Source organism: Balaenoptera ricei, chromosome 15 (genome assembly GCF_028023285.1).
Source record: "Balaenoptera ricei isolate mBalRic1 chromosome 15, mBalRic1.hap2, whole genome shotgun sequence".
In the NCBI taxonomy this organism is placed as follows: domain Eukaryota; kingdom Metazoa; phylum Chordata; class Mammalia; order Artiodactyla; family Balaenopteridae; genus Balaenoptera; species Balaenoptera ricei.
Genome location: NC_082653.1, coordinates 5771254 through 5795313, shown reverse-complemented (window position 1 = coordinate 5795313; position 24060 = coordinate 5771254). Strand labels below are relative to the sequence as shown.

General features: G+C 52.6%; 1 protein-coding gene across 1 annotated transcript in view; it reads right to left on the bottom strand.

Moving 5' to 3' along the window:
- Positions 1 to 1168: 1168 nt before the first annotated feature.
- The window catches only part of BMP7 (bone morphogenetic protein 7), an 89653-nt gene continuing 66761 nt past the window's right edge, over positions 1169 to 24060 (bottom strand). Inside the window, exons 4-7 of the mRNA XM_059897564.1 lie at positions 11660 to 11857; positions 6822 to 6898; positions 5285 to 5395; positions 1169 to 2250 (exon numbers count right to left, since the gene is read on the bottom strand). Coding sequence (XP_059753547.1) covers positions 2101 to 2250; positions 5285 to 5395; positions 6822 to 6898; positions 11660 to 11857 — 536 coding nt within the window. The 3' untranslated portion in view covers positions 1169 to 2100. The remainder of the gene's footprint in view (positions 2251 to 5284; positions 5396 to 6821; positions 6899 to 11659; positions 11858 to 24060) is intronic.

Here is a 24060-nt window from a genome sequence, read left to right as displayed (position 1 = left end):
TGCACTGTAATTCAATCAAGGATCTTTGTAGTTGAGCCTACCAAATTCACATTTGTTGTTTGGTTCCATCTCTCCTGCCCGGAGCCCCACACAGCTGCATCAAATATTGACGAGCGTCCCTCTCTCCCCAGGGCCTGAATGATAAACAGCGTGTTAATGGTGGAGGCCAAGGCAAAGAGTTCTCAGCACACCAAGAGAACTCCAATATCCAGGCGCTGAGAGAAAAAACAACACAGACATACACAGGCCCAAAACCAGAACCCTTTTTATTTTGTCTATTTATACAGCATTTTCTCTGAGGACTGCTCTATGTAACGGCTGAAGGTACATTGGTCTGACCATTAATAAATAGTCTTAAATAAGAAAATAAACAGGTTGGAGGGAAGCGAGTAAGCTCATCGTCCTGAACAAGGGATTGGAGAGGGTCTAAAATGAGCTTCAGACGGACATAAATAATTTCTTTGTTTAGTAACAACTATTTACATGCTTCAGTGTACAAATGATGCTAGCCAGATGTCGGCCGGGGTATACGTGGTGACAAAACTTGCACCAGGAGGGAATCACAGCAAAATCCCCAGATCTGTCAACAGACAAAACAAAATGTAACAAAAACACCGACTCTTCCCCATTGACCAGGCAGAGTGAAGGCTGCAGCCCAAGCTACTGAAGAAGAAAACATAAAAGAAAATGAAAACAGGGTCCCTGTGTTTCCAGGAACCAACTTAATCCACACGGAGAAGCAGTTTCCCACTAGACCAGATCCCAGGGGCCACAGGCCTCGCCGGGATAATCCTGTTCTTTGTTCACAGAGAGCCTGGTCGTCTACAAGGCTGTACTGCAGCTGGAGGCGGGGTGCACACCATTTAGGGGACCCACCAGCTAAGGCAAGGGAGGCTCATGGCAAGAGCCACGTCAGAAATGGCACCTTCGAGTCAGGACACTCTCACGACAGCTTCTGGAGCCTTCTGTTTGAGATTCACATCTGCACACCCTGCATCCAGCAGACCTCCCACCGTGTCACCTTTCCCTTACTTCAAGGGGCCGATTCTTGCACAGAGACTTCTAAAAGCGGTCTGCAAATGAAAAGAGGTGACCACGGAGGCCCTCATCAGAGCCCAGACTCCAGGACGCTGCTATCGATGACCAACTTGGGAGACTGACGGTCCCCCTGCCCACCCACCCCTGCTGAAGGCTAGCGTGCTTCTGAAAATAGGGCTATGGTGGCCGGAACTCAGGATCAAGCTGCCAGTTCTGTCCTGAGCTGTCCTCCTCCATCTGCCAACCCTCACTGACTTCCTACCATGGGGAGTGTTGGAAAACCAATTCCAGGCGTCTGCCGGTGCGTCACATGCCTATTTTAATTTCTGCCACCACGCACTCGGCTGAATGATGGAACCTATTTATTCTTCAAGGTCAACTCCAAGCAGAAAATTTCCGTCTCCCCTGCTGGCCAAATCTTGGCTTTTGGGTGAGCTTACGTAAACAGTGGGCTTCGGCAAGCCTCAGAATGAAACCGGAATGGCACGGAGACGGGGCCTCCCCTCCCTCCGTCGGCCACAGCTTCTGTTTATGGAAATCAGAGTAAACCAAGAAATGGGGATAAATTGTTTAGGAAAATATATCTCTACCATCCTAACCATTTTCATTCATTCGTTTTATTGTGACATTTATTACAGGGACTTCCGCGTTAGTCTTCCTCTCGCACAGAGACGGACGTGCCCACCCCTGGCCACGCCCCCTTCCTCCCGCTGCTGGTGGCCGGGCTGAAGGGTGTCATCATTACCCCTGGGAACGAGTCGGTGCACAGCTGAGACTTCACAGCCAGCGATCGGGGCCCGGCAATTTTTCTTGATATATGTTTTCCCTGTTAGGTTTTGCCTGCAGCAGCGTGCAGGATCTTGTCTGTAGGATGCCGACGAAAAACGGATCAAAAGCCATCTGCCTCTCAAATTCCTTAACACTCCTACAGCGCTGCAGTTGGGGAGGGGGACGGGAAGGCCTCGCGAAAGGCAGTTGGTCTGCGGGCTCCTTGCCGAGGTGGTGGGAGAGACCCAGGATCTGGAAAAACGTGGCCCCGAAGCGTCTGACTTCCAGGAGGGGTTAGTGGCAACCACAGGCCCGGACAACCATGTTTCTGTATTTCTTCAGGATGACGTTGGAACTGTCATCGAAGTAGAGCACGGAAATGGCATTGAGCTGAGTCGGAGCACAGCAAGGCTTGGGCACCGTTTCCGGGTTGATGAAGTGCACCTGGAACACACACCAAAACGGTGGCAGTGGTGAGACCTGGTGAGTCACGCCTCCCTGGCCTCAGTACTTCTAAAAGGAACAGGTACTGCTTGGACAAAAATCCCCGCAGGTGACACTTACCGCTCACTCCCAGTTCTAAGCGCTTGATGGGTAACTAATTCAGTTCTGGGGTTATTCTTGATTCACAGATGAGAGAACCAAAGCATAGAGGGTCACACAGCACACGGCTAGGAAGACACTTGGGGCCAGGAATGTGGGGCTGTCCTGTGCACTGCGGGATGTTTAACAGCATCCCTGGGCTGCACCCACTAGAGGTCGGAGGCACGCCACCCCCACCCCACCCCCACTGTGACAACTAAAAATGTCTCCAGACATTGTCAAATGTCCCCTGGGAGGCAAAACTGCCCCAACTGGAGAACCACTGGGCTAGACGAGGGTCGGCCTGCAGGCCGATCCCTGCTCCACCACCTGTTTTTATGAATAAAGTTTTATTGGCACATGGCCACGCCCATTCGTCTACACAGCATCTGTGGCTGCTTCTGCTTCTGCATTACACAGCATCTGTGGTGAAAAGGTGCAGCATAGACTTTCAACTCTCGAAGCTGAAAATATTTACTATCTGGCCCTTTCCAGAAAAAGGTTGCTGACCTCTGGGCCAGACCTGTCCTGTCCAAGAAAAATATCATGCAAACCACATGTGTAATTTAAAATGTTCTAGTAGCCACATTTTAAAAGGTGAAAAAGAAAGAGGTGAAATTAATTTAAACAGTATATTTACTCTAACCCCAGATTTCAAAAAATTATCATTTCAACATATACTTAGCATAAGAAATCATTAATGAGATATTTTACATTTTTTTATACTAAGTCTTCAAAACCCAGTGTGTATTTTGTAGTTGTAAGACAGCTCGATTCAGACTGGCCACGTTTCAAGTACTCAAGAGCCACACTTAAAAGTGGTTACTCTATTGGATGGTGTGAGTCTAGACTATATTAGACTATTCTGCATCTTGAGCAATAACAATGAGAGGAAAAGAATTCGGGCAAACACTTGGGTGGACGTCAACAAGAAAGGAGAAGGTCCAGAAGGTAAGAATGAAGAAAGAAGTCAGCCAGTTGCCCAGGTTTATTGTTCCTTCTGGCTCGTGGGCTCCTACGCACCTTACAGGTGGTGGGGCTCAGGGACAAACAAATTCAAACGTCGGCAGGGGCCACGCAAGTGCCACGGATGACCAAACTGGGCCAGGAGTCAGACCATAGGGTCCAGTGAGGACTGGGGCAAACCAAAGGGAGACGGACACAAGCTGCCCAAAGCCAGTGCGATCAGATGTACCGAGTGTTCAGGACAGGCCAGCTGTCAGTCCTGTTTTGTTTTTATGAGAAACTTCCAGGTTTCTAACACACCACGCGGGCCAACCGAGAACGCTGTGGATGACCCCCTGCCCCCAAGCCCCAGTCTATGACCTCCCACGTAGGTCAGCGCGCTTTTTAAACTGTTTTTTATGTATCGTCTCAAACCTTACAAATCTAAACCTTCCCCATCTCCTCCATCCTTGAATAATGTTAAAGCAAATCCCAGATGTTAGCTCACTTCCTCTGTATTTCACTAGGACTCTCTAGAAAGCAAGGATTCACCTCCTTTTCAAACATGACCTTCGTTTCAGAATAATCAAATTCGTTTCAGAATGATCACTCTGGTCCTCGGAGCAGGACAGAACAGGGGGACACTGGCACGGGGGACAAGTTCAGGCCAAGGAACAGGCTGGGGTGACTATTCATTTCCAGCCTGAAGACCTTCAGTCCTGAATAGGGCTTCAGAGTTTACTGCTGTGAGAGCGGGGGTCCTGGCAAAGCAATGCTTAAAAAAGAGGCCTTCCCTCAAAGGGCAGAGCCTGATCCAAATAAACGGAACAGGGGAGTGAGAAGTAACACACGGGGCAGGGACAGGGAAGAGGGAGGCAGGTTACTACGCAAAAGAAGCACAAAGCTCTGCAACAAACAGACCCGCGGTACAGAGGAGATGGGCCTGGGTAATGAGCTCTCTATCACTAGAAGCATTCAAGCCAGAGAGGATGACCAGTTGTCAGGGAAGGCCCAGATAACGTTCACAGCAAGGAGGAAGATAACCAACGTCTCTGAACCTCAGGTTCTAAGCTAAAGAACAAAGTCTCTAACTCGTATCACTCTTGTTGTTGGTAAAGTAGTAAAAATAACATCTATTGAGTGTCCTCCGTGCTGGATACCCCGTTAAGAGCTTTAATTGCATCATCACACTGAATCCTCCAATGACCCCGTGAAAGTTCAAAGAGCCCCACGGCTACCCCCCATCTCTCTATCCTATTATCCTGTTTGCCATCTTCCTGTTGTTCCCCTCTCCCTGAAGTTCCCGCATTTGTTTACTTGACTGTTTCCTTGCCTGGAAAATGAGGCTCTGAGTGCAGGGACCACGTCTGTGATGTTCCCTGTATGCTGTTCCCTGCAGCGTCCCCAGCTGCCAGCGCAGGGTCTACATGTAGTAGATGCTCAATAAACACCCTTGAATGGCCGAACCACAAAGTTCAAGGCTAGGAGGCAAAGCCACGAGCTCTGGGAGGGGATAAGCCCTCAAGCCTACCCAACCTGGAGGAAGCCCAGACGTTGCAGGGCCTGTGGATGTGGATGCTGACAACCAGGGACAACGGTCGCCTGACAGAGGCAGGGCCAGGGCAACTGCCATTAGGCACAGGACCTTTACCCACGATACCTTTAGAAGCCCGTGAAACTGTTCTAACTGCTTTTACAATTAGGAGAAATAAATGCACTCTGGGGTTGCAGACATACACGAAGATTATAATGCATGTTATTAAATATAATTTTTAATCTTGTTTTATGGAGGTAGGGCCCACGAAAGCAAAAGTGCCCTGGGCTCCTGAAAGTCATGACATGGTCTTGCCCAGAGACCTGCTGTGGCCCCAGCTCGGAGGAGCACGAGGCGGGATCTGGTGGCCCTGCCCCCCCAGCTGCCCACAGCCTGGCCGGCGCGCAGGCCACTCACCAGCGTCTGCACGATGGCATGGTTGGTGGCGTTCATGTAGGAGTTCAGAGGGAAGGCACACTCCCCCTCGCAGTAGTAGGCGGCATAGCCTTCGGGCGCTATGATCCAGTCCTGCGGGAGAGAGCGGAGGACCAGGCGGGGCGCGGGTTCAGAACCACGTGGAAAGTGGGAGCCGCAGGGTCCTGCCCTCTAGGCCGAAACATTCCTCCTGTGGGCCGGACCCCGAAGCTCCCAGAGGTCAAAGGCGTGGCCCACCTCCTCCTGGGCAGCTGGGGCTCCTACAGAGGTAGCCTTTCATGGTCCCAACAGACTGCAGAGTGAGGGAAAGACCACCGGGGGCTGGGCAGAGCCCAGAAGGAACACTTGATCTTCATCGGAAGGTGGCACAGGGAGGGGTGATTAGGGTGGCATCACCCTTACCCCTACTAGGTGGTAACCCGTGGGCGGTTTGCTTTAAACAAAGCCTCCAGGCCTCACTTCAGCCACCCAGGAGAGAGATGACAGTATAGCCGAGCCAGCACAGTGCCCGGTACACGTGTGCGACTCAGTAAAGGACGCACGTGGTCGGGTTAGCACAGAAATGTTGTGCTAGCAAAACATATACCCCTCAGGGACTCAAGTGCATCTGGGGCCTCTGTTCCAGCACTAGAACGTAAGCGCGGCCTGGCACCTCTTAGACCATGGATGTTGTCATACGAGTGAGGACACAATCACAGGAGGACTCCAAGCCGGCTGTGTGCACAAGTGCCCTGGGGGTGTATCTGAGGACATGATGCCCTGGGAATAACCTGGACCCTCCCACTGAACTACAAGCTCGCTGAAGGGAGAACAACAAAACCAGTGGCCCTGATGATCTTATGACAACACCCTGTCCGGGGATATTTGGGCTCCATGAGGGCAGGCACATTGCTATGCCCAGGGCTGCACCTCTAGTGCCTAGAAAAGGGCCCAGAATGTCATAGATACTCATAACTAGTGGAGATACTCTTTTTCTAGGATTCAACCCCTGCCCTTTGCCCTGCTCCAGTCAAATGATTCCAGAGGGGCAGCCATGGTCCTAGGACATGATCCCAGCCCTAAAACAGCTGATTGGTTCAGGAACAAGCACCTGACCCGAGCTGGGCCAATCAGCACCTTCTCTGGGAATTGGAATCACAGACGGGGGAAGGAGGAGGAGACAGGGCAGAGGGTGGAAGCCCGTCCCCCAGGCAGCTGGATTCCAGCACACGGACTCGGCCATGTCTGAGAGAAGCAGCCAGTGCAGGATGGAAATGGGGTTCACATGGAGAGTGAGGTTCAGAGTCCACATTGTTTGGGTTTCTGGTTCTAGCTTGAGTCTCAACCATGTTTCTGCTCTTGGGTTTCATGGGGCATCCCTGGAGCCTCTAGTTAGGACGCGATACCGGAGTCTCAAGAGATGAGAAACACGGCTCACTGCACATGTGGGGCCCAGCCCCACCACCGGGGGAGCACGGGGGAGCCCACACTAGAGGCCTCACACATCCGGGGCCGATCCAGCCACCCCCCACCCCCTTACCTGCCAGCCCAGGTCCCGGAAGCTGACGTACAGCTCGTGCTTCTTACAGGCCTGCCTCTGGTCGCTGCTGCTGTTTTCTGAGGAGCAGCACCGGGGAGAGGAAAAGGAGACACACAGATTAGAGTTTCCTCAATCTAAGACAGTGGTGTGATCCCAAGCAAACTCTGAAAGCTGGAGGGTGACCTTCCTGACACAGAAGCCGTTCAAGCACCTGTAGCCTCAAAACTCATTTCCATCCCCAGCAAACGGCCTCTGTAAGGGAGGTACCAATGCCCCCGTCTCCCTTACACAGTCTTGGCTCACAGCTCTCTCTGGACCCTTCTGTGGACGCTGTTTTCTCTTGTTTGGATGCTGACATCTGCGTGGGTTCCATCTCCATCCACCTCCCACACGCTGGCTGCAAGAGCCTGCCCAGAGGGGCTGCTTCCACTCAACCTCGCTTTGTGAGTCCCACCCGCCTCACCATGCTCAGCCCCATGGAGCGGGCAGGAGGAGACACGGACAGGGCCTGGGACAAAGCCCCACCATCGAGAAGAAATGAGAGGGCAAAAGTCAAGTCCCACTGACCTTCCAGAAAAACACAATACTGAGGTTTCTCTGAGGAACGAAAATGATGCACTGGGGTTTTCCAGAAGTATGTAACGTTTGTAGGAACTTTGGGTTAGGAATTGAGCCCTTGTAAACATGTAGAAATCTGTTTCTCTATCTCTCTCTTTGTGTCTATGTCTCTCTCTGTCTCTATCTCTCTCTGACACACACACACACACACACACACACACACACACACAGCTGCCACTGCACAACCTTCCTGAACCCAGAAGCTAGAGGGATTCATTTTTTTTCTTAACCACGACCTGTCTCTCCTCCACCTAAAACTTCCCAGGGGCTTCCTATCAGCTTTTCTGAATATCCCCATTTGTACACGTATCTTTATGTCTAGAGTTCAGAAAAGCAATTTTTTAAAATGTACAAACCAATGAGGAAAGGACACAATTGATTATGACAGTATTGCATGTGTCTTTCTAGGAGGGATCCTGGCTCCTAGGAGACACTCAGAACCAGTGAGAGGATCTCAGTGAGGGGGGCATAGACTGGGGGGGAGGGAGCACCCACCTTCGGGTATCTCGGGCCCTCATGACCTTGGTGCCTGGTATGTCATTCATTCATTCATTCATACAAATTGTTAATGTCTACAGGTTTGCAGATGCTGTTTTGGGCAGTGGAGCTACAAGTGTGAACAAAACAAAGCCCTGCCACTGAGTGGCTTATCTTCCAGCGAGAGAGGCAGATAGTAACCAAACGAGGAAACACCAACTACGTTCCATCTAGATGAGCACCGTGGAGGAACTAAGGGAGGAGAGGAGGACAGGAAGGGCGGCTGAGGGGTCCGTGCCACGGGCGCTAACCAAGGCCTCCCAAGGAAGTGATGCTCGTGTGAGAACCAAAGGAAGTGAGAGGGCGGGCCAGGGAGGAATCCAAGGGAGACGATTCCAGGATGAGGACGGAGCAGGATGGAGAGGAGGGTTAGGAGGTCGGCAAGAACCAGGACGGGAGTGGCGGTTGGCAGAGGGACAGGCAGCAGGCACTAGAGCCTTCCAGGAATGAGGAGGCAGCGCCGGGGTCAGCGGCCGGCAGCGCGGAGGGGGGAGGTCTGCTTCGCTGGATTGAGCTCCACGGCTCGGGGGTGGGGAGGTTAGGGAGGATGAAGCAGGAATGGGGAGTCCTGGGCCCCCCTTCCCCACTTTGGGACCTAGCCTGAGGGCCTTGAGAGAGAGAAAACCAGCTGCAGGGGTAGTAGGGCTGCTGGAGGGCCAGGTGGTCATCAATATACAAAGGTCAAGGTCAAGGGAACCATCAGAGGCGAGCCCAGGAACCTCCTGGACCATTCACTGTGCCATATGGAAGGCACAGACACTGAGCGGAAATCCAGGAAGGCCTCCATTGCTGTGGCCGTGCCTGTGGCCCCAGGCGGCAGCCCCACAAGCCTTCTTCCCCTCCTTCCCTGTAGGGAGGCAGAAGGTAGGGGGGAGAGTGGGGAGCAGCCTCAGCCCAGTGATGTTGTGTGAAGCAACCTGAACAAGACAAAGGTCTGAGCACGTTAGCCTAGGCCAGGGATGTGGCAAAGAAGCTGTGCGTGGAGGGCCAACACTGCTGGCTGCTTGTTGCCCTGAGTAAAGAAGGATCCGAAGCTTTGTGTGGGCTCAGTGAGAAGAATGTGCCAGGATTGATTAGCAATGTCTGCCATGAGCAGAGGAAGGGCGAGTAGGGACCTTACTGCCACTTTTCCCAACCCTGTCTGAAAACAAAGCAATGATATGTGGCTTAATGTTGAAGCCCAAGGGCCAACAGACCAAGGACAAGAGCAGCTCATGAAGCTAGCTGTGGGCATATCAGTATGGGGTGGGCCCTGGCCCTGCCATCAGGGACCTCAGATACCTGGGTCCTTCAGGCGTCCTTGGAACGTGGCTGCTCCAGGAAGAAGTGGTTGGAACTCCTATTTCACTCTGACCTCTTATTAGCAGAAAGACGAGGAAAGGGAAGAAAAGAGATGCTCAAGAAGTAGAACCCCAGTTCCCCCGTCCCTCCTGCCCTGCCCACCCATCCCAGGCCGCAGCAGGCGGGCAGCAGGAGTGGAGGGGCTGCTGCTCACGCACCTCCGCGAGCCCGGCCTGAGCAGCTGCCAAGTTACAACCGGTGCTGGGGCTCGGCGCCCACCCCCGTGGGTCATCTGGTGAAAACGCCTAACGACTAGGGAGTGGGGTCCAGTCGTGGGTGAGAAGCAAGTGGAAGGGAGGCGAGGGACCCACTTTCTCACCCCAAACCACACGGTCTGAAGAGCAGTTGAAGGCCTTTGCGGGGTGGGGCTGGCCTGCAGGACGTGTCTCTCCAGCACACAAGGGCTGCCGTGGGAGAGAGGACTCTACTCGTGTGGCCCTGCAGCAGGATTCCCAGCTCATCACAGGGGGCAAAGCACTTCAACCGGGCACGTGTGCACAAACTCACACTCAGAGATTCTGGTTTACTAAGCCTGCAGTGGGGCCCAGGCTTCGGTGTTCTTTTAAAATTAAACTTCCAGGCAGGGTTTAGGTGAACTTCAAACAGGGCCAGGAAGTAGAAATCCAGAGCAAGGAAGTAGACCCCAGGCAAGGTAGAACAGCTGCCACGTGAGATAGTGAGAGCTCCGTCCTGTGGGGTTATGTAAGTGGAGACCTGATGGGGGTCTGGTGAGGATGCAGTGGGGGAAGCTGAGTGTCCAATTTTAAGATTTTGAGACCCGTCCCTCCCCTTTCATTACCTCGGTTAGACCGTTACACCTGACAGACCTCCGAACCACGGGAGTCTCTGCGGGGATGACGTTTGCTAGCCCTTCCTGCCTGATTGATATAGAAAAGCCTCTCACAAATCTTCCTATTCCAACCCTCCCTGAGTGCCCCACCCTGCTCCCCACCATTCTCAGAGCAGCCAGAATGAGCTTCTTATCAACCCCACCCTGCATCATAGCTGGAAACTCTGCAAAGGCTTCCAAATTTGCTTTGGATGAAATTCAAACTCAAGATGTGGCTCCCGAGAGGACACTTGACTATGTTCACTCCCCAGCCCAGCCACATGGCCTGCCCCGCTCCACCCTCCCTCCCAGAGCTGCCACGAAAACTCCCTCCACCTGCAGGTCCCACTGCCTGCAGCGCTGGCCTCCAGCCCACCCGGCCTGGCCCCTGGGGCACCAGCTCGCCTCGGAGCTCTCAGCTGGAAAGTCTTCTCTGAACCACCCCCTAAAGAGTCCCTCGTCACCACATTCCAACTCCCCGGCCTGGTGTCAGTGTGGCTGCGAAGGACGGCAGCCTCCTGCCCATCCTGAACCATCTCTGCACCACGGCTGGGCTTTCACTGTTGAATCCCAGCCCCCCAGAGCCCAGCGCAGAGCAGGCTCCTAATACAAATGAAGAGATTCAGTTGGGTTTTAATTTGCGGGATCACAGATTCCCTTTGAGCAGCCTAAAAAAGAATGGATGCACCTGCCAGAAGAGAATCTAAAGATTCTTTTAGATTCAAAATCTCTGCACACAAACTCTGGAGCCACACGTACCCACTAGGATCCACCCAGCAGGATGCCCTGCTCTTAAAAATATCACCAACCACAGTAACTGTAATTTTCTTTTCCCTCAGAAAGGAAAATGAACAGAAATTTCAAAATTGTCCAGGTAAGGCAGAAGAAGCTATTGACAATATAAGTGAATTTGAGGGCGGCGGCTCCTTTCCCACCTCAACATCACCCTTCTAAACACCCCCATGTCCCCCTTCCACGCTTCCTCCGACCAGCCCCAGGCCTCTCCCAGCTCACGATGAACCCAGAGCCGGGACGGCTCCACAAGAAAATCGTACCAGCCATATTCAACAAGTGTTAAAATTTGCCATGAGTTTCAAATGTTTTTCACTTGAAGAAATAAAATTAAAGATACAGCAAACTCTCCTCTTTTCCTCCTCCCCTCTCCCCGGGCAGCAGCCTCCGTCCCTCCGGAGGCTGGTGTGAAGTCTTCCCTCCATTTATTTGTAGCTATTGTTTCGTCCACTTAGAAATTTACATGATTGGCATCTTGTTATACTCATGTTTTGCTACTTGCATTTCGAAATGAATTTATGGCACAATTTATACCCTGAAGATGGTGAGCTCTGGGGTGGAAGGGATTCTGTGGGTTGTGCTTCCTGCTGCATTGGTTCCAGAACCATCTGTCAAGCACATGCATGGATTTTGAGTCCCACCCCAACTGGGGTCCCACAGGGGGCCCCCTGTGGGCTCCTCGGGGGGGGGCATGTGTTAACCCTCCAGCCCCCAGGCGTACCTGCGACGTTGGCCACCCGCAGGGCTTCCTGGTTCTTGGGTGTCTTGGAGCGGTTCTGGCTGCGCTGCTTGCCCCCCGTGGAACGGGTGCTGCGGAGGTGGACCTCGGTGGCCTTGAAGAAGGCCACCATGAAGGGCTGCTTGTTCTGGGGCCCCTGCCGCCCGATCAGGCCTGCCAACTTGGGGTTGATGCTCTGCCCTAGACGGGAAGGAGTCAAAGGCACAGAGGAGCGGTTACAGGAGAGGCGGTTAGTGGGAAGGGCTGCACAGACGCCGGTTCACCCGAGGCTCACGATCCATCCGCGCGCCCACCACCCGTCCATCGCCAAGTGTGGCCTCAGCTCTGACCCTACGCCAGGTTGCTTTAGGAGCTTGGAACACGGTGGGAACCACAGAGAGAGAACTCCCTGGCCCCTGGGTGCGCCCACTGGTGGGGAAGGCGGCCAGGAAACACGCAGGGCAGGGAGCCCGTGGTGATACGTGTGTGGAGACAAATGGAGCAGGGGAGGGGTAGGACGCTGAGGTTTGCAGAAGGACTCCAGCTGGTGCAAGTTCCACTCACATCTCATTGGCCAAATCAGGTCATGTGATCCACCTAAATTCAAAGGGTGGGGTCAGTCCCGCTTGGTGCCCAGGGGGGTGGGAACAGTCACAAGCAGCCCCAGTGACTGCCACCTTCTGTGCGGAGGGACCTCTTGAGCAGAGAGGTGGGTAACAGCGAGGGAGGGAGCCACATGGATGTCAGGGAAGGGGGCACGGCAAAGGCAAAGGCCCGGAGGTGGTGGGGGGGCAGTGAGCAAACTGGCCTCCTCTTGGAGCAGAGACTAAGGGCGAGAGGGCCAGGGGAGTTCAGGGGAAAAGTGGTGGGCACAGCAGGGGGCAGAAGCAACGCAGGGTCCTGGGGGCATCAGCAAGCCCTTTACCTTCATTCCGTTTACTCCCCCGCAAGTTCATGGCCACCCAGAACCTCAGGATGCAACCTTATTTGAAAATAGCATCTTTGTAGATGTAATTAGTTAAGATCATACTGGATTAGGGTGGGTCCTAATCCAATGACTGGTGTCCTTAGAAGAAGGTCACGTGAAGACAGGGAGATGCATACACACACACACACACACACACACACACACACACACACACGGCAGCTGTGTGAAGACAGAGCCCAAGGAACACCGATGGCCACCAGAAGCTGGAAGAGGCCAGGAAGGACTCTTCCCTGGCGCCTTTGGAAGGAGTGTGGCCCAGGACACCTTGGTTTTGGACTTGCAGCCTCCTGACTGTGACAGAATAAAGCTCTGCTGCTTTAAGTCCCAGGACACACACCCTGTCTGCATGAAGTGGAAACCACGGGGTGTTCGGCTGAGGAGTGGGCAGCTGGAATTGTTTGTAAAAGACCAACCCAGACCACTGCTGGAGACTGAACTGCAGGGGACGAGGCTGGAAGTGCGCGTCCGGGCAGAGGCGACGGAATAGCGCAGGAAGATGTGACAGGGACAGGACGGGGGGCAGTGGTGGCAGAGGCGGCCGCAAACCCTCAGATCCTCGATGGTTCATTTTTAAATCCATCTTTAGAATTTATTTTATTTTCAATGTCTTGTTTTGGAATAATTACAGATTCACAGGGAATTGTGATAAAAATGTACAGGGAGGCCCCATGTACCCTTCAGGAGGTGGGGAAACCAAGGCGGGGGTAGTAGGGGTGGGGAGAAGACCTGGGAAGGGGAGGGCAGAGGACAAAACGGTGTGACTGAGCGGCTCCTGTCTGAAATCCCCACCGGATGCACGAGGAAAACGGGCAGGGGACAGCAGAACATCCCAGCCCGGGCCTGGCTCCTGATCCAGGGGGAGAGACAGCCTTGGAGACAAGACGCGCTCTGGCCCAGGGCCCGCCTTCCCGGGTTCGCGTCCCACCTCCGCCATTCAACACACAGACGCTCCTCCCAGCAGAGCTCTGCACACCGGAAGTGCTCACTAACCACCAGCTGAGGGCAGCGGTCCAGGCCGGAGCGGAGACTGGACGCGTGCACCCCGGGGAGAGTGTGTAGCTAGACAAGCAACGTGAGGACTGAGCCCAGATGCCCTGTCTCCACCTGAGAGATCCGGGGAATGCAGCAGAGGCTGTGCACGAGTGCCCGGCGGGGAAGGATGTGGAAGAAGCTTGAACAGGACGAAAGGGGGATGCCAGGAGGATATGGGGCTCTGGATTCTGGGGGAGAAGGCGGATGAAGCAGTCATAGTGCCCTGTGCTCTGCGGGTGGGTCGAGTGTGACGGGGGCCTAGAACAGGCTCCCAGCTCCGGCAACCATGAGACCATTGGCCAGTATACACTTAACATCACATCTGGTGGTGATAAGTATTCCAAAGGAAGGTAAAGCAAGAGGACAAAGAAAGCCCATCTCATTCATGACAGAACAGCTCAGAGAGGCTGAATCACTTGCCCAAGGACACCCAGCTTGGAAGCAAGGGAGCTGAATCTGAACCCAGGTGAGGCGGCTTAACCACAACAAATATGGTGCCTGCAAGCTGGGTGAGAAGAGTCAGAGGTCAGCGAAAGCAGTGCTTCTGAAGGCCCTGGGCCCATCCACATCTGGAATCAGCTTCACCTGGAGCCCTCCAGACGGGCCAGATGTCCCGAAACCCAGCCTCCCAAGGACCAGATCAGCAGCAGGGGGTTCACTCTGGTTGTTTAACAACAAACTTTTAAAAGAGCGAGCTCCTTCACCCACCACTACTTTACCTTGGTCCCTTTTAACGCTGGCTTTCCTGCATTCTTTAGCGGGGTTTCCTCGAGTTCACCCATCTATAATTTGAATGATTCTATAAAAGAAACCATTAAAGCCGAGCCCTTCGGAATTGTGTCCCCCCTGGAAGGCTTTTAGGGCAAAATAAAAATGCCTCCCTGAAAACCTGACGCTGTTCCAGATCCAGTGAATCCAACAAGAACTGCTGGCAGTCGCCGTGCATCTGAGGGAGGGTGTCTGGCTCGCTCTGGCCACTGTCAGGACAGCCACGTCCAGGGACTCACAGCCTCAGCTGAGACATGGGCAGACAGAGAGGAAAGAAGAGGGTCTCCAGGGGGTTGAAACCCACATCTGCTGCTGACCAGCCTGTGTGGGCTGAGAGAGGGGAAGTCACATGCTGGGGCCTCCATTTCCTCATCTGTGAAATAGGGATGATGCCATTTGTCTCACCCATGCCCTCTTTTTCTTCCTACCCCACCCAATTGTTATTGAGGCAGCTGTGCCTTAGAGTGACTCCAGCCTGGCCATAGAGGGCAGGACCTGCGGTCTTATACGCGGCAACCAACCCTCCAGCTACAGCGACTGGTTCAGGAACGGGCACATGACCCAATTTAGTCAATGAATGGAGCACAGGTATCCTGGAAGTTTCCAAGTCCAGAGCAGCCCTCTCTTTCCCTGGACAGCATTGAGGGAGGAGGGATGGAGAGAGTCCCAGAAACAGCTACCATCTGGCAACCACGAGTAGACCACATTTCCAAATGGGGCTGACCTGGTGGAAGGAAGAGCAGAGAGACAAACAGACACGCGTGATCTCTGGTGGTATCACCGAGCCACTGGATCACACCATTCCTGAAGCTGAATTCTTGCCCCAGCCAGCCAAACGAATAAACCCCTTTGATTGTTCAGTCCGAGTTGCCATTTTTAGGGTTGTCCTTGCCCCAGCCAGCCAAACGAATAAACCCCTTTGATTGTTCAGTCTGAGTTGCCATTTTAGGGTTGTCCTTGCCCCTTTTTTAGAGGCTGGAGGACTAGGGAACAGGGCAGCAAGCCATCTTGGGCCTGGTAGAGAGCAGGCACTCACAGGGCAGGTATGGATCATTCCCCTTCTATCACCAAGTATGAGAAAAGATGAAAGCTTTCAAGGTAAAACTGACTGTCACCACAACAGACATTCACCTTCAACAAAAAACAGGCATATGGAACACTACAGTGAAATATCACTTCGCTCCCACTAAAATGGCGAAAATAAAGGCAGACAAAAGACAAGTATTGGTGAGGATGTGGAGAGAGTGGAACCCTCTTACACTGCTGATGGGGTTATAAAAATGCCGCAGATATTTTGGAAGACAGTTTGGCAATTCCTCAAAGAGTTAAACGGAGAGCTCTCATTTGACCCAGCAATTCCATCCCTAAGTACCTACCCAAGAGAACTAAAAACATAGGTTCACAAGTGTTCACAGCAGCATTATTCATAATAGCCAGAACGTGGAAACAACCCAAGTGTCCATTAGCTAATGAGTGGATAAACAAAACATGGTGTATCTATACAATGGAATATTATTCTCCATAAAAAGAAATGAAGGGCTTCCCTGGTGCGCAGTGGTTGAGAGTCCACCTGCCAATGCAGGGGACGTGGGTTCGAGCCCTGGTCTGGGAAGATCCCACATGCCGTGGAGCAACTAAGCCCGTGTGCCACAACTGCTGAGCCTGTGCATCTGGAGCCTGTGCTCCACAACAAGAGAGGCCGCGATAGTGAGAGGCCCGCGCACCGCGATGAAGAGTGGCCCCCGCTTGCCACAACTAGAGAAAGCCCTCACACAGAAACGAAGATCCAACACAGCCGAAAATAAATAAATAAATAAATAAATAAATAAATAAATAAATAAATTTATAAAAACCAAACTCTTAAAAAAAAAAGAAATGAAGTACGGATCCATGTTACAACATGTATGAACTTTGAAAACATTATGCTACGTGAAAGAAACCAGTCACAAAACATCCCATGTTGTATGATTTCTAGAATAGGTAAATCCATAGAAACAGAAAGTAGATTAGTGGTTGCCAGGGCCCAGGAGAAGGAAGGGAATGGGGTGAGTGCTAATGGATAGGAAGTGTCTTCTGGGGATGACAGAAATATTCTGGAATTGGACAGTGGGATGGCTGCACAACAAGGCGAATGTACTAAAAAGCACTAGACGGTACCCTTTAAGATGGTGAATTCCATGTATGTGAATTATATCTTAACTTTTGAAGCACATAAATTACAAAAAAAAACAGGAGTAGGAATGACCCATCAACCAAACCCCGGAGGATAGTTTTTGTTAATAAACAGTATAAGGATGTCCGTCATAGTGCCCGGCACTCGTGGGCTCCTGATGACCGTTTACTAAATGAACAAACGTCTCCTGTGCCAACAGTGGACCGAGAGCTCAGAGCCCAGCCAACCCTCTACACGGCCCCATGGGGCAGACATCGTGATGTCACTTTTCAAAGAGGAACAAGGCTCCCGCGATAAAGGCCTTGCAGCGGGTCAGTGGTGGAGCCAGTATTCGAACCCTGTTCTGCTGGAAGCCAAAGTCTGAGTTCTCAGCTTCACACCAGTGTGTCCTGGGCTGCCCCATGTGCTAAAAAGGGGTCAAGGTTCCCCAACACATGGTGGGAGCTGCATGTGAGCTCGGAGGCTTCCCTGGCCCAGGACCACATCTCAAAGAGCCACCTGGAGGTGGAGAGGAGACGGCTTTCTCCCAGGCTGGTCTTCACCTCCCTGGTATTCCTTGAAACGTCAACTATGCGACCACGGTCATTTGGAAGAATGTGGAATGAAGGACCCTGAACTGAGTGCATCCCCCTGGCTTTCTCTTGGGGTGGGAGGGTTATAAAAACTCTACCTGGTGTCTGCAACCAGAGCAAAGTGCAGAGAAGAAAGTGGGTCCTCCTGTTCACAGCCCATTTGGGGTTCTAGAAGATGGACTGATCTCCCAGCCGTCCCCGGTCACCGGGACTGGCTACAGAATCTGCGGGTCTCAGTGCAAAGTGCAAATGCAGGACCTCTTGACCTAATGTTATTAAAAATCGCAAGACGGAGACAGCAGAGCATCAAACCAAGCATGGGGTCCTAGTACAGGGTCCTGTGCGGGTCACACACCCGTGAAGCCATTCCCGTCATGCACGTATAGACACACGGAAACACGTGTGTGCAATTCCTCATAACTGGGATGTGTGTCCCTGCTGATTCACATAAACGTGGGTTGGGGGCAATGTACTGTGGACATCTTTCCTCGTCAATGAAACACATGCTGATCTCGTCTCTTGCGGCTGTAGAGGGGCCTCGCATCTGGAAATCCCTTTGCCTCATCCTCTTCCGTCCCAGGCTTGAACAAACAACTTGTTTATTCATTTAGCAGCTCAGTCAAGAACAATTCATGAAGCCCCCTCTGTGTGCCAGGCACCGTGCCAGGTGCGGGTACAGCAGCGAACAAGGTGACAGCCCCCAGGAGCTGACCAGAGAGGGAGATGCGCTCAAGGACAAGGGGGGGACCGGTCAGGGGCCGGGTCATGCGGGGCCTCGGATCACGTTCTAGGTCTGGCAGGGGGACGTGGCCAGAGTTCTGTGATGAGAGGCCCCCTGGGGCTGGTGTGTGGCGAACAGATAGGGTGGGGAGAGAGGAAGCCGCGTGGAGGTCCAGAAACCAGTCCCCTCCCACCACGCCCTCCTCTGGACCCCCGTAACGCTCAGGGCGGCCTCTCAGGGCCCTGAACACACGTTGTATTCCTCCAGAAGCTCAGCAACTCAGGGCAGGGATGGTCCCCTTCACCCACCGTCCCTGCACAGGTGAGAGCTCTAAGATGGGGCCCAAAGCACGTTCACCAAGCAGGCGATCGCAAACACAGCCGGCCTCTCCACCTGGCACCGGGCGTTTGGGCCGATGGTCCTCTGGGGTGCTGTCGTGGGCACTGCAGGAGGTGCAGCAGCACCCCTGGCTGCTCCCAAAAATGCATCCCCAAAATGTTTCCCGACCTTGCCAAGCGTCCCTGGGAGGCAAAACGTCCCAGGTCGAGAGCCAGGTGCTACACATACCCTTCCTAAAGTAAGCCAGGCAGCACAGACATGCAAAGGTAAGTTACTGCGGTCAAGTTTTTCGCTGCGAAACCCACAGACAATGTGGTGCTTTATTAAGACAGGATAATTAAATGAGGGGGCACGGGCATGAAGTACCAACCAGCCACCTAAACAATTCACTCATCTATTTACAAATATTCCTGGCTCACATGCCCCGAGCCCAGCAAAGCTCTGCGCCCTGGGGTTTACCACGGGGACAAGACAGGTCCAGGCTCTCGTGGGACCGACAGAAGGAAGGGCTGCCAAGTGAGGGGCAGAACATGATACAGTGTGATTCCACATGGGAGAAAAGAAATTTGAAGCATATACCAACATATGTGGATATATATATACATAAAGTTTATTTCTGTTTTAATACTCCCACAAAGGGCAGAGAAAGGTTACACTGGGGGAGAGGACCTGTGGGTTAGCTGAGAGAGGAATTCCTTTTCGCTTTATGCTGTTACAATATAAAGGCTTCACTTAGCACTTCCAAGTATTTGTTTTGATTATTTGTATTTAAACCTCCAGAGCAAGCCACACTGAATAGGGAACCAGGCCAAACATATTAGGCAGAGGGACTGAGGTGGGTGAATTCATTAAGCTAGGCAGGAAGAAAAGATACACGTAATATTTTAACATAGGTCTGTATCTTTGGGAAAGTTGAAAAAGATTTATATTCTAGACAAGGATTAATAGGTTAAACAAACCCTGAAGATTTGCCCAAGGATGGGGTTATCCGATTTTGCAAATAAAAATACAGGATGCCCAGTTAAGTTTGAATTTCAGATAAATGAATAATGTTTGCAATACGTGGGACAAACTTATATTAAGCAATTATTTGTTGTTTATCTGAAATTCAAATTTAAGAGTGCATCTGTATTTTATCTGCCAAGAGGTGCTCCTTAAGTCAGGATAGAAAGCCTTTCCTGGCCTATGATGGTAACTGACCCTGATATACTGTAGCAACCATGATGGGGTCTCCGGCCCACCCAACAAGCAGGTAACAACTCTGCCGATTTCTTCATCCTTAGGATTCATGGCTTGCCTCTAGCAGAGTGAGTGTTTTGTTTCTGTTCCTGTTTTTTGGCTTTTCTTAAATTTTAGTTTTCAGATTAACATCTAGTAAAATTGACTTTTATTTGGTATCCAGATCTGTCAGTTTTAACGCGTGTATAGGTTCATGTTAGCACCACTTCTCTCAGGATACAGAGCAGCTCCTGCATCCCAAAGAACTCCCTTGTGCTGCTTTACCTCAAAGCTTTACCTTGGTGCATCCAACCAGGGGTGAGCCCGCCCCCCGCAGGGGACATTGGCAACGTCTGGAGACATTTTTGGTTTTCGCAGCTTGGGGCAGGGGTGCTACTGGCATCAAGCGGGTGGAGGCCAGAGCTGCCGCTGAACATCCTACAGCGCACAGGACGCACCCCGTCCCAACGCACACACAGAGCACGCCAACGGTGCTGGGGGGAGAAGCCCTGGCTTTCGCAGTCACCCCCTCCCCGACTCCCAGACTCTCAGCGACTGACCTGTTCTAATCCCTGCAGCTTTGCATTTCCTAGACATTTCATATACGTGGACGCACAGTCTTTTTCGTTGGCTTATTTCTACCCGCGTGTCTTTGAGATCCACTCGCGGTGCTGCATGTTGCACGGTCCACGGTGTGGATGCACGAAGTTTGGTGACCCAGTCACCTGCTGAAGGACACCTGGGCTGCTTCCAGCGTGCGTAAGCAGGAACATCATGACAGACGTTCCCGTACAGGTTTCTGTGTGGACCTACACTTTCATTTCTGTGACGTGAAACGGAGGTGAAATCCTTGTTGTGGCCTATTCCCCACGGTCTTCACACACTCGAGGTGTCCGTCGGTGCTGGAATCAACCCGCCTGCCATCTGGAGAGCTCCTCCAGGCTTGGGCAAGTGGAGACAGCCATCTGCCAGCGGCACTAAGGTGAGTCTCAGGACATGCAGCCGACACACGCAAGACGGGGGCCGGGGGAGAAGCCCTGCGTTCATACTCTAACCAGGGGTTGGTAACAACAGCCCGCGGGCCAAATCCAGCCCACTGCCTGCTTTTTTTTTTTTTTTTAAAGGAATTCCTTTATTTTTATTATCATTTTTTATTTATTTATTTTATTTTATTTTTGGCTGTGTTGGGTCTTCATTTCTGTGCGAGGGCTTTCTCTAGTTGCGGCAAGCGGGGGCCACTCTTCATCGCGGTGCGCGGGCCTCTCACTATCGCGGCCTCTCTTGTTGCGGAGCACAGGCTCCAGACGCGCAGGCTCAGTAGTTGTGGCTCACAGGCCTAGTTGCTCCGCGGCATGTGGGATCTTCCCAGACCAGGGCTCGAACCCGTGTCCCCTGCACTGGCAGGCAGATTCTCAACCACTGCACCACCAGGGAAGCCCCCACCGTCTGCTTTTGCAAATAAAGTTTTATTGGACATTTCTCTTTCTCTCCAGATAAAGAGAAATATGCGGAATCAAAAAAAAAAAAAAAAAAAGAAGATAAAAATGAACTTATTTAGAAAACAGACACAGACTCACAGACTTAGAGAAGGAACTTACAGTTACGGGGTGGGGCGGGCGAGGGATAGTTAGGGAGTTTGGGATTGACATGTACACACTGCTATATTTAAAATAGATAACCAACAAGGACCTACTGCGTAACACGGGGAACTCTGCTCAATATTATGTAACAACCTAAACGGGAAAAGAATTTGAAAAAGAAGAGACACATATATGTGTATAACTGAATCACTCTGCTGTACACCTGAAACCAACACAACATTGTTAATCAACTCTACTCCAATATAAAATAAAAAGTTAAAAGAGAAGCTTTACTGCAACAGAGCTTTGAACACCCGCGCACGTATTTACTGTCCGCTTTAACGCACGTGTGTACTGCCGCTGTCACGGTTGAGTTGAGGAACCTGGACGGAGGGTGTCTGACCCGCGAAGCTACAACATTTACTATCTGGCACTTTAGAGAAAGAGTTTGCTGACCTCTGCTCTAACCAACCCCAGATCCACTTAATTCTAGACTTGTAAAGAAAACCATAAAATGTCCCAATGAGATAAGATGCCTTTACTGTCTATTATTTGCCAGTGAAAGTATTCCTTGCAGAGAGGGTTCTGCCCGTTGTTGGTTCACAGCGAAGATTATTGAGTGTGTGCTCTGTACCAGGCACTGTGCAGCGCCCACCCCCTGCACTGCTCTCGGGCAGGACTACTGACCCCACATTTACAGACGGGGAAAGCTGGCTCGAGGCTACGAACTTGACCACCAAACCTTTCCCGAGGGAAGGTGGATGGAAATGCAGAAAGGAGAGGTTGCCCAGGCACGGATGTGGGCAGCCTACGGGGGCCTCCAGGGGAAGGAAGGATCCACCGAGGCTCTGAGGGGAGGTCCCTCCCAGAGGCGAACCAGGTGGGCAGGGGTGTGGATGCAGGACTCCGGGAAGTTGAGTTGAGGACAGGGACGAGCCAACGCGTCAGGCCACCACCGGCAGGCCTGGGTGGCCTGGGCAGAAAGAGTATGCCCAGTCCAGAAGAGCCCCGGAGCAGGCAGGGAGCACAAATGGGGCCTCTTAGGGAAGGAGGGGATGTAACTCGCCCACAGAGAGGGTGGCATCTTGGTTTTCTTGTGGTTTCTCTGTTTTCCAGGGCTAGAGCCATCGGGTGCCCCTCGGAGGCCCACAGCATAAGAATGTTCCTCCTTAATTGTGCAAAACGCATTAATTCCAGCCACTTCTCCTGATGGACCAAGGCCTGAGTGACAAGTGAGAACGCAGTTAATACTTGTGACATCTGCCTGGCCCAGTTACCCAAGGCCTCCCCAGCCGCCACTGCCCACCGGCCCTGGAAGGTCCCATCCCAGCCTCTGGGTCACCAAGGCCTCTTCTTCGCTCTCTTGCTTCGGCTTCTGGACAAACAGGATGTGAAGCAATCGCAAGGGCGAAGGCACCTGGAAGCCAGCTGCGCCGTGGGCGGGATCGCTCACCAACCTCGGCTTTATGGGGCTTCGTCTCCGCAGCCTCCGTGGGCGAAGGCTCACTCCCGGGTCCCGTCTTCAGCTGCCGCGGCCGGCATCACACTTGCACGGCATACGCCCTCAATCCTTTAAATGCCTCACTTTTGATCCCATCTGGGATGATCAAGAACAGGGATACGTGCTCTCGCGGGCCCCGGAGAGAAGCTCGAGGCCCTCTTTGCATGCAGACGTCCAGGATGTGCCTGTGTCTGCCCTCCTGGAGGCAGAAGAAGGGGCCCTCCTGGTCTTGGAGCTCCGGGGATGTCGAGCAGCAGCTGGAGGCCCCTGGCGAGGGAGCGTGGGGGGGGGGAAATGAGGCCCCCAGGTCGTCTTCTTGGATCAGAGAGCCAGGGCCGATCGACACCACGGGCCTCCTGAGCCGTCAAGTGATCTCTTCTGCGGACAAGGGAGAGGAGGAAGACCCTGTCAACGAGGACAAGATGTTGGAGGCCTCGCCTTGGGAACAAAGGAGTAGGTGCTTCTGTATCTGCAAAGACGATGGAGTCTCCAGCCCAAAGCAGTCTTCACCTCCCCGCCGCTTTGGGATGGACAGCGGCACCAGGAACACCGTGTGCAGGAAGCCCTCCGGAGCCGTCCTCGGGACCTCAGAACTTGTCTTCAGGGCCTCATCCCTGACCTTCAGCATATGGTCCCTTCACCGTCTGCCTCTTCCTATGAGAATGTGAGCAAAAGCCTTGTCCTATCCAAGCTGTAGCCCCGGTGCCTGCCACAGTCCCGGGTCCATCATAGCTCCACACAAATGTTTGTTGAGTGAATAAATGTGTTTTCAACACGGGCAAAAGGCTCTTGACTGTAGGAAGCCAGTTCTGACCACCAGGTGCCGGGGCTGGGAGGGTTCAGCATTGCTCTACAGGCTGGGATCCGTCAGGCACCGTGGCCAGGCCCACAGCACTTTTAGGGGCCTGGGAAAACGTTATAACATCTCTTAAAATCAGAAGAAAAAACATGAACTTTTTAGGGTTGGAGAAAATGTTTTCATTTTTAATCCAGCCAGGATTATATTCATCGTTATACCAAGATGGTCATAAACCAAGTTGTAACATTTCTGAATGCAGGGAGGACCCCCTGGCCACTTCTGTGACGCTGCCTCCTCCACTTAGTCCTGTGGGAAGCCCACTGTCTTCCGGGTCCTTTTTCAAACTCTCTTCCCAGGAAAGGGGATGTGGAGAGAAGAGCCAGGCAGAAACCAGGATGCTATAGGGTCCCAGGCTCTCTGCCTGGGTGGCCCAGCCGTGCACCCAGCAGGGGCCTGTTAATTACACACTGCCCCTCAAGGTGTGGCCACTGGTGACCACATTCCTCGAAAGGCTTTCCAGCAACGAGCAAGTCTGGAGTCAGTCAATCTGCAGCAAAGCCCAGGTCTACCCTGGGAGCAGAGTAACTTTAGTCAAGTTGCTTGGCCTTCTCGGCCTCTGTCTCCTCACCTGTAAGATGCTGGCCATAACAAACGTGCTACCTGGGCAGGGTCACTGTGAGAATTAAACACATCGATAACAGCAATAATAATAT